Source organism: Humulus lupulus, chromosome 2, assembly GCF_963169125.1.
Source record: "Humulus lupulus chromosome 2, drHumLupu1.1, whole genome shotgun sequence".
Lineage (NCBI taxonomy): Eukaryota > Viridiplantae > Streptophyta > Magnoliopsida > Rosales > Cannabaceae > Humulus > Humulus lupulus.
In genome coordinates this window covers 237507587-237519999 of record NC_084794.1, presented here as the reverse complement: position 1 = coordinate 237519999, position 12413 = coordinate 237507587, and the positions used below count along the sequence as shown (strand labels likewise).

General features: G+C 35.6%; 1 protein-coding gene across 3 annotated transcripts; it reads left to right on the top strand.

The window, feature by feature from the left end:
* The first annotated feature begins 8815 nt into the window (after positions 1–8815).
* Positions 8816–12413, top strand: LOC133819086 (armadillo repeat-containing protein LFR). 3 transcript variants are annotated; one of them, XR_009886267.1, is made up of 9 exons: positions 8816–9068; positions 9605–9774; positions 9920–10062; positions 10165–10415; positions 10975–11080; positions 11167–11305; positions 11385–11512; positions 11603–11910; positions 12129–12413. XR_009886267.1 is itself a non-coding variant. In XM_062252250.1 (9 exons), exons 1-8 carry the CDS (start codon positions 8888–8890, stop codon positions 11853–11855), a joined length of 1371 nt encoding a protein of 456 aa, XP_062108234.1. In that variant the 5' UTR covers positions 8816–8887; the 3' UTR covers positions 11856–11875; positions 12129–12413. The 3 variants fall into 3 exon arrangements, 2 of the variants coding, with proteins under 2 accessions (XP_062108234.1, XP_062108232.1); XM_062252250.1 differs by having other exon boundaries at positions 11603–11875; XM_062252248.1 differs by lacking the exon at positions 12129–12413 and having other exon boundaries at positions 11603–12074.

Below are 12413 nucleotides of genomic sequence, written 5' to 3'. Positions count from 1 at the left end.
TTTTACGTCTTTATGTTTTAACTTAATTTTATAATGGTTTCTCCATTTTAAAAAATATATTTTTGGATGTACATTTTTTCAAATGGTTTAAAATGCTCCCTTGAATCTAAGTTCATATTTTTGCTTTTAGGCTTTATTTACGGGGTGATGCTTTGGGAAATGTGTGGATATCCAACAGATATCAACTTGTATAGGGTTATATTTAAAAATATTTTGACCAAATTTGAGTTTAAAGGATCATTTTAAACATTTGACAAAAACAGAGCCTATCGTAGAATTAAGCTAAAATATAAAAACCTAAAATGATATAGACCCGTAAAAAAATATGTATGTATAAGGTGTTGACCCATGATTTGGCCAACTGACACGGAGTCAGAATATGCTTGAAACGAATGCGTAGAGAAAAACGTAATGACAAAAGTAAATAAGACACAGTATTTTATAGTGGTTTAGCCCCAAGATCTGGTAATGGCCTACGTCCACTTAGACTGGTATTGATCTAAGAATCAAAGGAGTGATCAAAGAACAAGGGTTCAATGAGTTTCACTTACCTCTCAAGAACAATACAATATTGCTAGGAGAATTATTATAGTCTCTAATGATTCAAAAGCCAAAAGTCCCTTCCTTGAGCTATCTTTTGCTATTTATAGGCTCAAGGGGGATTACAAAAGATTGTTACAGATATTCTCTCCTGAATAATCGGGTATCCAGGAGATTGTGTGAGATAAATTCGGGATTCACAAAGATCTTCCCATAAATGTTGCTTTGTATGCGGAACTATCGACCAGACTGGTCAGAAGTAAGACTGGGCCGCACTGCTTCTAATGTGTCATCTGGTCGATACTCTAACAGAACGTCTCCAGGTGTCAGCCACGTGTCCAGGGATCACTTGCCACGTTATCAATGCTAATTTTTTGGACAACATAAGGAATACATAGATACGTGAGAAGAAGTTAGAATAAAGTTAGTGTATTATATTTGAAAAGAGTGAAAGAAAAAAAATATATCATTTTGAATTATCTGCTTCAAATATTCTATTTTTAAAAATACTTTTTTGGACCAAAGTTTTTGTCAAATAGTGAAAAATGATTCCTTAAATCTTTGATCAAAATATTTTCAAATATGATCCAAATAAATAAATATTTTTATTTATTAAAAATACAATTTAATTAATTAAAAAATTTTTAAAAAAAATTCAATAAAAATAACATAAAATTAAATTAAAATCCAAATCAGTAACCTAAATCTAACAAAAACAAAAACTTTTTTTTTTCTTTTCATTTTTCTATTTTGGGAAAATGTTAGTTTGACCTTTGTGTGTTTTTTTGAATAAGCGATCAGTCCCATATTTTTGTTAAATGACTATTCGGATCCTATGTTTACAAAAATGAATCAAAATAGTACCCTGGACCTGATTTTGGTCAAAATATTTTCAATTATAAGATTGTTGGTATTAAAAGAGCAAATCAAAGATACGCATCTTGGAATTGACCATTTTTAATAACTATTAATACCAGCCAAGATCACACACACACACACATATATATATATATATTAAATCACATACAATCAGATTAAAGATTACCTCTTGTAGCCTATCAATTGTCCTCGAATTTTTTTGTCTAAAATCAACGATCTTCCTATCCAAGTTCTGAAAGTTCACACCTTGATCTTCCAGACCAATCCTCAAACACACAAGGACGTGTGTGAGCACGTAAGATTCAAAAGCTTGATTTATGACTCTTTATGAGATCTAGAGAGGTTTGATAGAGAGAAGATGAATTAAATAGCGTTTATGTTTAGGAAAACTATCGCTTCTGTTTCAGAAAGAGAGTGTGACAGGCTAAGAAAAACAATCACTTGAAAAATATCTTTTCTTTTCAGGTTTATAAAGATAATTAACTAATTTAATTAATCTTTATATATTAAAATAAAACTGATCAGTTATTACCTTATTTAATTATTTAATTTAAATCATATATAAAAATAATAATTAAATAAAACAAATTATTTGAAATTCAAAAATTAAATTCCAGGGATATGAAATCCTGGTGTGTGGCGGCACACTCACTGTACAGTGAGTGTGTCGACCACACCATTAGGATTATCCTTAATTTTCTCATTTTTTTATTTAATTAATATTTAAGATAATATATTTATCCCAAAATAAATATCAGTTAATTCAAAATTAATTTTATCTTAAAATATCAATTTTAAATAAATAAATAAATATCTTGTTCTAAATAAGATAATTAATTATCTATCTTTATATATTTGTAACGATCAAAATTTCCTAATAAGGTTTAGGACCTTGATTAGGAGGCCGTGAGGGCCATAATTGATTTATTGTGCCATTGTATGATTATATGCATGATTACGTGGATCATATTATTATATGATGATAAATGCATGCATAGGGGTATATATTTTGTTATGAGGGCATTTTGGTAATTTGGCCCGTTGAGGGCGTAATTGTATATTTGTGTGTATATTGGTAAGCTATAGTTGAGGCCACATTATAATGTGGATTTGTTCGAGTTGTTCGGCATGAGACTATCTTTGGGTATAAGTTAGCGGTTGGGTCATAAAGGGATTAAGTTCGGGGATCGGGGTGAGTCTTGGGGTAATTTGGTGATTAGAGCGTTGCCAGGAGTTAAGGGGTAATGGGATATGAATTATCGGTATTCGAGAATTTTGAAAATAACGGGAATTGGAGGGTGTTAATTATGGTTAACAAGATAGGAGCGAAATGACAATTTTGCCCTTGGTGGCTGTTAAGGATTTTAATTAGACTTGAGGGCATTTAGGTCTTTTTACCTTTAAGGATATATATATATATATATCAATACTTGAACTAGAAGGTTGGAGAAGACATATGAAAACAGAGCATCTCCTTTTGCCTCAATCGACTGCCATTTCCGCTCCTTTTCTTCTTCAATTTTGAAGCTTCTTTTGAGGAACCAAGCTAGGGAATCAAGTTTTGAGGATCTAGGGTATTGCTCCACCATTGAAGAGGAGTTCAAACCGAGCTTGAGGTAAGATTCTAACCATTAGAACTCTGGTTTTCTGCTCTGTTTTGTTAGTGAGTTCAGTTGAGATTTTGGGTTTGAAAGTAAAGAATTCAATGGGGTTTTTGGCAAAGCTTGGGTAGGTTATGATACCTAGGACTAGTATATATGGTATTTGGGGTTTAAATGGTGTTTAGAAGCTTTTGAATTAGGTTGGAAATGGAGGATTCGAAGGAAGAAGAATCAAGGCCCTGCCTGCCTGATCCTAGCGCTATAGCGCTCAGAGGGTAGCGCTACAACGCTAGCCAGGGCAAAATGTCCCTGGTTGTAGCGCTGGGGCGCTAGGGGGTAGCGTTGTAGCGCTACCCTATTTTCTCAGATGCATATTTTGCGTGTTTTTAAGGGTTTTTGGCTCGGGGTTTCAATCCTTAAGGCTCAGGATCGAATCTACTCACCGTTTGGGTACAATTCAGGGTCCCGGGAGTGAGGTTTAGGTCAAGACCCATTTATTGATATCTTTACTAATTGGATTCCACATTTGGTTATGACTAGGTGACCGCTAAGGGATCAAAGGATCGATCATTCTCAAGGGTCATTCGTAACGTGTTTCTCGCTCGAACAAGAGGTAAGAAAACTGCTCCCGATTATGTGGTTAGGTTGGGACTAAGTGTTCCATGTGTTTGTATGCACTGTTATGTGATTGTGATTAACTATGTGAACATGGTGGGACTAAGAGCTCCTTATATTTGTATATCATGTCATGAGATGGTATTATGCCATGGGACATGTGATAACCGGCCTAAGAGTATCGGAATCAATATTTGCGCACAGGGCGCGGCTCAGCCACTGGTAGCTGAGGCAGCTTATTAATCACTGAGCTCGGTTAAGCTGGGCGGAGTCAGTGGGTATAACACTGGGGGCTGCCTAAGTGAGTCGAAGACAGTGGGTTAAATAGAGGGTGTGACCTACGGGCGTTGACCCTGAGTATCATTTGCTGGTTGTGATAAACTGTTGGTTATGAATGTGATTATTGTTGTTAACCTGATGATTATGATTTGTTGATTATCTGGATGACAAATTGTTAATTTGTCAATTGTTATCACCGAGTAGGTGAATGCTATGAATTGCTGAATACTTGGTTATGCTTTGTGGAATAGTTGGATATTGATATTGATCATGCTATGTTATCATATTTTCTTGCTGGGCCTCGGCTCACGGGTGCTACGTGGTGCAGGTGAAGGCAAGGGTATGTAGATTCAACCATGAGTTGGAGAGCTCTGAGGGCAAGGTGTACATTGTCAGCTGCTCGTCCGCCACGGTCGAGGATTTGTACAGGGACGGAAACCTAAAATGTGTATTTTTCCATTAGAGTGGCCTGAGTTGTTTATAACTTCTGGAATTTTTGTAAATTTGTCATCTAAACCCTGTTTTGAGATTCCATGTACTAAACTGTCATTTTTAATAAAATAACATGTTTATGACCAAAATCTTTTATTCCTAATGCGTTGATGACGTTAGATTCACATTTTGCTTAAATGACTTGATTAGCAAGTCTTGCACTATCTTAAACATAGTGTAACGGTCTTGGTTACCCAGGGCGTTACAATATTAATCTAAACAAGATTAATATTTATTTTTAACCTATTGTATACTATATAGTTAAATAATTTATTAATTCACAATTAATCAATTGCCCATAATTATAACATAATTATTTCATTGCTCTAGAAATTTAATTCCTTTGCAATTAAGTCCTTCTCTCTACAAATCTTTCTTTTGACACCATACCCTTAACAGTGTAGGGTAGAGGTGATCTGCGGACCATGGACCTATAATACGAAACTCCAATAAACCAGATTATTAATTAAACTCTTTAATCCAATAATCTTATTTATTAATTCCATGATCACTCCACTATAAATATGGAATTGCACTCTAAGTATTTATAGAATTATATTTACAGAGTTTTCTTTTGTAGTTCATTGATATAATCAATAAATACAGTTCTATCCTCCATTTATTGGTTCGTTAATTAGAGTTGGTCAAGATTACCGTTTTACCCTTCTAATTACCTTTTGATCCTTAAGTATCATTAATTCACTAGCGAATAATTAATCAATCAAATTATAGATTTGAGTTCAATAACTATTTAGTTCCAGAATTAACCCTTAATGGAACTTATATTCGATTAGTTAGGAAAGTATGAATTCTATTATTGTAATTCATGTTCCTAGCCATTCATGATATTGAATCTCCAAAACAAAAGTCATTAGCCTCATTATACTAAGAAACCTTAACGAGTGAATCAAAAGATCCAATAAATACAAACAAGAGTTCATAAATACTCAGGATTTAGACTGGTCTACAAATGGTCATCTATTATGATAAGAATCAAATCTTTATGTCAAACGACAAGTTTATAAAGATAATTAATTCTTATCGGTCTTATCATATATAATCTCTATTATATACAACACATTTACTAAGATCTTTATCCCATCAGTAATCTGAATCTAGATCACTTGCATCTCATATGCTTACTAAACCGTATTAGTAACCATTCATTAAAGATTCCATACTTTAATATGTTACTAAATATTTTATTCATTATATATGATTTTAATTCTCTCGTATTAATACTGTAACGACCCAATTTCGCTAATAAGGCTTAAGGGCCTTGATTAGCGTGCCAGGAGGTCATGATGGGATTTATGTGTGACTTTGATGAGTTAAATGCATGGTTATGATTTAAAGCATGTTATATGACTAGTTGTTTATCTGAGATGCATGAATATGTATATTAGTATGCATGTAGGCCCGGATCGTGTTAGAAGGGCATAATTGTAATTTGGCCATGTTGGGCATAACTGTATTGATATGTGATGATTTTTGAGACCACAGTGGTATGTGGGCGTATCTGTGATTTGTGACTCGAGGCGATCCCAGTGAGCAGGCTAGCGGAAAGTCATGACGAGAATTTATACCCGGCTCGGGGCGAGCCTGGGGGTATAAGCAGGAATTTAGAGAATAGATTGAGATTAATTTTGATGATGGGGAATATTTATTTGGTGGTTTATCAGGTGTTGGAAAGCAACGGGAAAATATTAGAGACACTTGAGGATTAGCAGGAATTGGGTAAAATGACTAAAATGGCCCTATTTGGACAAAAGGATTTAGAGTTAATAGGAAGGGCATTTTGGTCAATTGGCTTTTAGAAGGTTGATTTATGAGGCTTTATACACTTAGTGGGATTTATAGAGAAAGAGTGTTGGCTGTGGAGAGAAAGAAAGAAAAGAAAGAAAAAGGAAAGAAAGAAAAGAGAGAAAAAACAGAGGGGTTTTCCAAAGGATCGGTTTGTGCATTTTTGCACCATTCCTCTCCATTTTTCTTGGAGCAAAGCTTAGTGGAGAGCAATGGTAGGCTGAGCATCAAGGATCTTGGGTTAGACTTGAAGATTTGGCAAGAACACATCAACTTTTAAGGTAAGTTTTTAGAGTTTTCAGCTTTAAGGGTTTGACTGGTTTGAGTTGTGTTTTGAGCTGAGATGGTGGGAATTTTAGGAAATTTCTGGGCAAGCTTTGATGATGAACAAGCTAAGGAGGTCTAGGGTTGAATCAAGGTCGAAATTTGCATCAATGGTAAGAATTCTAAGCCTTTAGCTTTGTTGTTGACTGAATTTCTGGGTTTAGGGTTGTTCATGGTGAATTTTGAGATTTGGGTTGAATGTGCTTGGATTTTGAGTTCTTGGGATGCTTGGGATGAGTGTGAGATGTTTATAAGCTTGATTTTTGGTTTGGAAAAGGTTTGGACAAGTTTGGGGTTGATTTGGTTGAAAGAAATCGCAAGAAGCGATTTTTGGGTTCTGTTGGGCTGCAACTAGCGCTACAGCGCTAGTCAGTGGGCGCTGTAGCGCTAGCCCCTGATCTGGGGGGTGTGTTCTGCTTGTAGCGCTACAGCGCCCTCTTTAGAGCGCTGTAGCGCTGCACTGTTCACAGAGGTGGATTTTTGGGTTTTGATGAGGGATTTTGACCTAGGGTTCGGGGCTCGATTCCGCCACTTTGTTTTGGGGATTTAGGACTTCCCGGGGGCTCGGGATTGGTCCCGAGGCTAGGTATTCGGACTTGGGGTTCGGTGTTGACTTTGACCTATGTTTGTGCCTAGGTGTGCGCTAAGGCTCGAGTGGGATCATGCTCAAGGAGTCAGGTGATCTAAGCTATTGAAGGGAAAGGTAAGAAAACTATAACACCCGTAGGATAGGGCGTGGGCCCATAGTGTGATTGCGGGGCACGGCCCTATATTGCATGATGAGATGATTGCCGGGCACGGCCCTAAATTGCATTACATGTTAGGGTGCAGATTTAAATGAATTGTTATTTGTTTGAATGTTGTTTGATTTATGCTATATATGATTATAGTGAAATGAACGGCTATGGCCGAAGGCGGCAAGGCCGAGAACGGCAGCGGGGCCGGAAGTAACACTTAGCACATGGGATGCTTATAGTCAGGGTAGGACCCAGGGGATACATGTGATATCCCTACGGTGAGGACCGAGACCCCAGGCTTTGGTAAGGCTTCTGGGGCGGCATGGCCGTGTTTGTTTAGTCTAATGGTTGACTTGTTTATCTGTGGATTATCTGATTTGATAAGCTGTATAAATTGCATATGTTATGAACTGCATGAGTTTTCTTGCTGGGCTTTGGCTCACGGGTGCTCCGTGTTGCAGGTAAGGGCAAAGACTAAGTCAACCAACCATGAGTACGGAGAGCGTGAAGCGACGCGTACATGTTTGCCCTGCCCGACTGCTTTGGTTGGGGGTTTATTCGAAAAATGGCTGTAATAATCTATGATTTTTATAACTGATCAATTGTAAACTTATTTCAAGATGTAAATAGTTTTCAAACCTTATTTTGGGATCCCAAGTGTTTAATACTGGAAGTTTTTAATGAAACGACGCATTTTCAAAGATTACAGCCCTAACTTTTAATTAGTCACACTTTTGTTTCAAAACCTCGGTTAGCGAGTTCATTGCACACTGTTTTGTCTTAAAACTCACTTAGTAACGGCTCTAAGGAAGTAGGGCGTTACAAATACAATATCATATTCTCATGAGTGTATAAAAAAATTTCTTGATATCATCATATAATTAATTCAAACAATAATTATAATATTCAAATATAATAAAATTGTTCTTTTTATTTAATTCAATAAAATGTCTTTACATACTTTTATGACATTAATCCTAACAAAGATCAGGTCTAGGAGTTAAGAATGAAAGATTATATTTGAAAATATTTTGACCAAAATTAGATTTATGTCCTATTTTGATCCATTTTGTAAACACATTATTAATAAGGTCTAGGTTTGAGATTATTAATCTTTAAAATTTATTGGTTTAATTTTATTATTTTTGAAGATTTTTGTTGAAATAATTTTTTCGGTTTCAAGGTATTTAGGATTTTGTTTTAATTAGGAAATTAGTTTAATTTTATCATTTAATTAATTAATTTATGAAATTTAAAAGTATTTTAATTATATTAAAAAATATATGGACTAAAATCAAATTTAAAGTAATATTTTTTAACCATTTGACAAAATCAGAGGTTGAGAAAAATATTTTTCAAAATAGAAGGTATACATAAATATATAATTAAAATAGAGAGGCCAGAATAGTATTATTTTTTTAAAAAAATTGAAAAATGATAATTTGATATTTGTGCAGAGGCTATTTTTTGTTACAAAAAGAAACATTTTGGCTAAAAATGAAATTTAGTATATATAAAGGGGTGAAGTTGGTAGTCTTTTATCACAAATGTGATGTGCCCTAAATCCCAAATTCAAATCAACCTTGCAATCACTGAGAGAGAGGGATTGAGAACAGTATGCAGAAGCGAGAGCAGGGCAAGTCGGGCGGAGCGTCGGGCGGTTCGGCCGGACCACCGGCAAAAAGAGGTCGTCCTTTTGGTAGCACCAGCAACAGCGCTGCCGCAGCGGCGGCCGCCGACACTGCCGCTCCATCTACTCTCCTTGGGCCGTCTCTCCATGTTCACAGTTCCTTCGCCGGTGAGTAGCAGAACCTTAGCTTAATCTTCACATAATTTGGAAAAAAAATTGAGAATTTTTTCAATTCTCTAGTTGATGTGGTTCTATACAACCTGGTTAGCTTTGCCTGATTATTTTGCTAATGTTTCTCGTGCTTCTGCGATTTAGTTAAAGTTGTTATCTTGGTCCCATCTTTGTTTTTGAAAAAAAAAATTGGTGGCGGGTGACTCTTTAATTCTTTTACTCGTGTTGAATGTCCTGAAAATTATGAAGAAAAAGGAAGGTATATGAATGATGACGACGTTTACTAATCAGTAATGGGCTTTGATAAAAATAGACGAAGGAAGTGTTTCTCTTTTCAATCTATAATTAGCTCACTTAATCAGTAAAATTAAGAGGGAAAATCAAATTTTGGTTCTTTTTGTTATTTTCCAAAACGTTTTCCATTATGATTATTTCATGAATGAAGTGGCATTGGAAGGCTTGAATGGAAATTTAAGCGATATTCTTTCTAGTATCTTATTCTTGATACCATCCATTTCCTGTTCCCCCTTCAGATCAAAACAATAAAAGGATAGTTCTGGCTCTTCAGAGTGGATTAAAGAGTGAGCTAACATGGGCATTGAACACTCTCACATTACTCTCTTTCAAAGAAAAGGATGATATGCGCAGAGATTCAACTCCTCTTACTAAAATTCCTGGGTTACTTGATGCTGTACTTCAAGTTGTATGTCTTAGGCTGTACATTTTTCAATTTGCGTAGAGCTAATGTAGAGAGTTTCCATTGTTTAATTTTAATGTCAGGGCTTGGTTGTACCATCATATTTATGTCAAGCTCACAATGAGTTTAAATTCTTGCAAAATGATTCTAGATTGATGACTGGCGTGATATAGCACTTCCGAAAGATCTTGTAAAGGCACCAAGAGTAAGAGCTTTAGGAGCAAATGCTTTTGTAACAGGATTTGGGAGTGAATATGATGCGTTGGGATCAAATGGAAATTTGCCACATTCTGGGTAACTCTATGATATGTTTTCTTCTTGCATGAATCCTTAGATTTAAATATAGAAAGTTCTGTTGGTGTACAACCTGATCATGGAATAATGTTCACAAGGTAGCTTGGGATCTGGTTCTTCTCTTGCGGAAGCATCACCAAATGTTACCAAACCTCGCTCTTCAGAGTGGTGGGCTAACGAAGATGGTTTGTTTAATCTAGATGAAGAGGGGCGAGCAGAGAGACAGCAAGGTGCTGTTGCTGCTTCAAATGTCATCCGCAACTTCTCTTTTATGCCAGAAAATGAAGTTATTATGGCCCAACATCGGCATTGTTTGGAAACAATGTTCCAGTGCATAGAAGATTATGTCACAGGTGAATAAATGTTGCTTGGAATGATTTTTTTTTTCTTTTTAATTGAGATATTAGTGCTTATCAAATATTGAAATGGTTATGTGTTTGAAATTTCTAAGAGTACGATTATGTGAAACTACTGGACTTGGCTAATGGTGTCTTTTTGAACAAATACCTTTAATGTGGGTATTCTTTATTGTTTATTCTATACATGTATTTGAATATAAAGCATTTCAGCTTTTTTTTAAAAGAATTCTATACTAATACCTAAATAGAGGTGCATAATTATTGGAGGGAATAGCTAGGGCCATAAAGGTATATTAATATGGTAGGTTTTGACAAGTATACTAGCTTTCCATTTAAGTGGAAATCTTTTAGCTTAATATGGTGTTGTTTTGATCTGCATATAAAAAAATTGTTTTGATTTTTACTAAGAATCTACTTGTTGGAGGCCCTTGGCAGGGGTGCCTTCTGGTTCTTGGGATTTTGGTAATCGCTTATATAGATTCTTATCAAATAGTTCAGCATAAAATGATTTTAGCTTATACTCTTCAATATATGAAATTTCTTATGTTTATAGAGGATGAGGAACTTGTCACGAATGCTCTTGAAACGATTGTAAATTTGGCCCCGCTGCTTGATCTTCGAATTTTCAGCTCATCAAAGCCGTCCTACATTAAGATAACGTAAGAAATCTATTACCCATATTATGTTTAACTAAGCTACTCTTGTTTCTATCTTCTGGTTGATAAGATAATTGATTGTCAAACAGAGAAAAACGCGCAGTTCAAGCCATCATGGGAATTCTAGGATCTTCAGTCAAAGCCTGGCATTGTGCAGCAGCTGAGTTACTTGGTCGTTTAATAATAAATCCTGACAATGAACCTTTTCTGCTTCCCTTCGTTTCTCAGGTTAAGATTTGGAAGTCTCCTTTTTTGTAGACATATAATCAAATGCATAGAATGTAACAGGGCTATATGAACTGTGCAGATACACAAGCGCTTGGTTGATCTTCTGAGTTTCCCAGCATTGGATGCTCAAGCAGCCGCAGTTGGCGCACTTTATAACCTTGCTGAAGTAAATATGGATTGTCGATTAAAACTTGCTAGTGAGCGATGGTAAGAATTTCTCTTTCATCTTTCCTTGAATTGAAACAAATATTTCATTACCGAACTGACCTTATACCTGTTTTTGTTACTTGATGTCAGGGCAATTGATAGATTGTTAAAAGTGATCAAGACACCTCATCCAATACCTGAAATTTGTAGAAAAGCGTCTATGATATTGGAGAGTCTCGTGTCTGAGCCACAGAACAGGCCATTGCTGCTAGCTTTCGAGAATGCCTTTGCAGAGATATTGTTTACAGATCCCAAATATTCTGATACATTTGCCAGGATATTGTATGAATTGACTGCGCGACCAAATAGAGTGGCATCAGCTCGCGGTGTTTGGGGCATGTAACCGAAAATTGTGCCTTAAAGGTGATTATTGGATTGGTAGTAAGCTAAATTAACATGTAGGTACTTATTTGTACATACACAGTTAAATTAAGCACCAAATTTTCAATTGGGGTTTATAAAAAATTCTCAACTGTATTATTTAAGATGTACCTTTTAAAACTCTCTATGTGGTGCATTGATGTTTGCTTCTGCTGAAATTTAATCTATTTTTTTTTTTTGCTGCTGTTGTTGATAAAGTGATGCATTCCCACTTATTCATACCATGTATGTGTAGGAATTAGAATTTGTCAACTTGTGGACCGACTAAGACTTGATTGAAAGTTAGAGTCTGTCACGTACCGGCTGCTAAGTGACTGAGTGAGCAAAAGAATTGGACTTCAGGCGTATGGTACAAAAATGTGAACAGGCGCGGCGCTCTAGATTAGAACGGAGCATGGTCCGTGGTCAACTTTATAGGTTAATATTGGACTGTTTTTACTTTTCCAGTTTGTTTTTTGGTTTTATTTCTCTATGCATTCTTACAAAATTATGTAATCCAATATGTTTGCAATTTAAGTAA

Coding starts and splice junctions, on each gene's coding strand:
- LOC133819086 (XM_062252250.1), top strand. CDS start 8,888: ATGCAGAAGCGAGAGCAGGGCAAGTCGGGCGGAGCGTCGGGCGGTTCG. Junction 10,063..10,164: donor GGAAATTTGCCACATTCTGG/GTAACTCTATGA, acceptor TTCACAAGGTAG/CTTGGGATCTGGTTCTTCTC. Junction 11,306..11,384: donor TGCTTCCCTTCGTTTCTCAG/GTTAAGATTTGG, acceptor TGAACTGTGCAG/ATACACAAGCGCTTGGTTGA.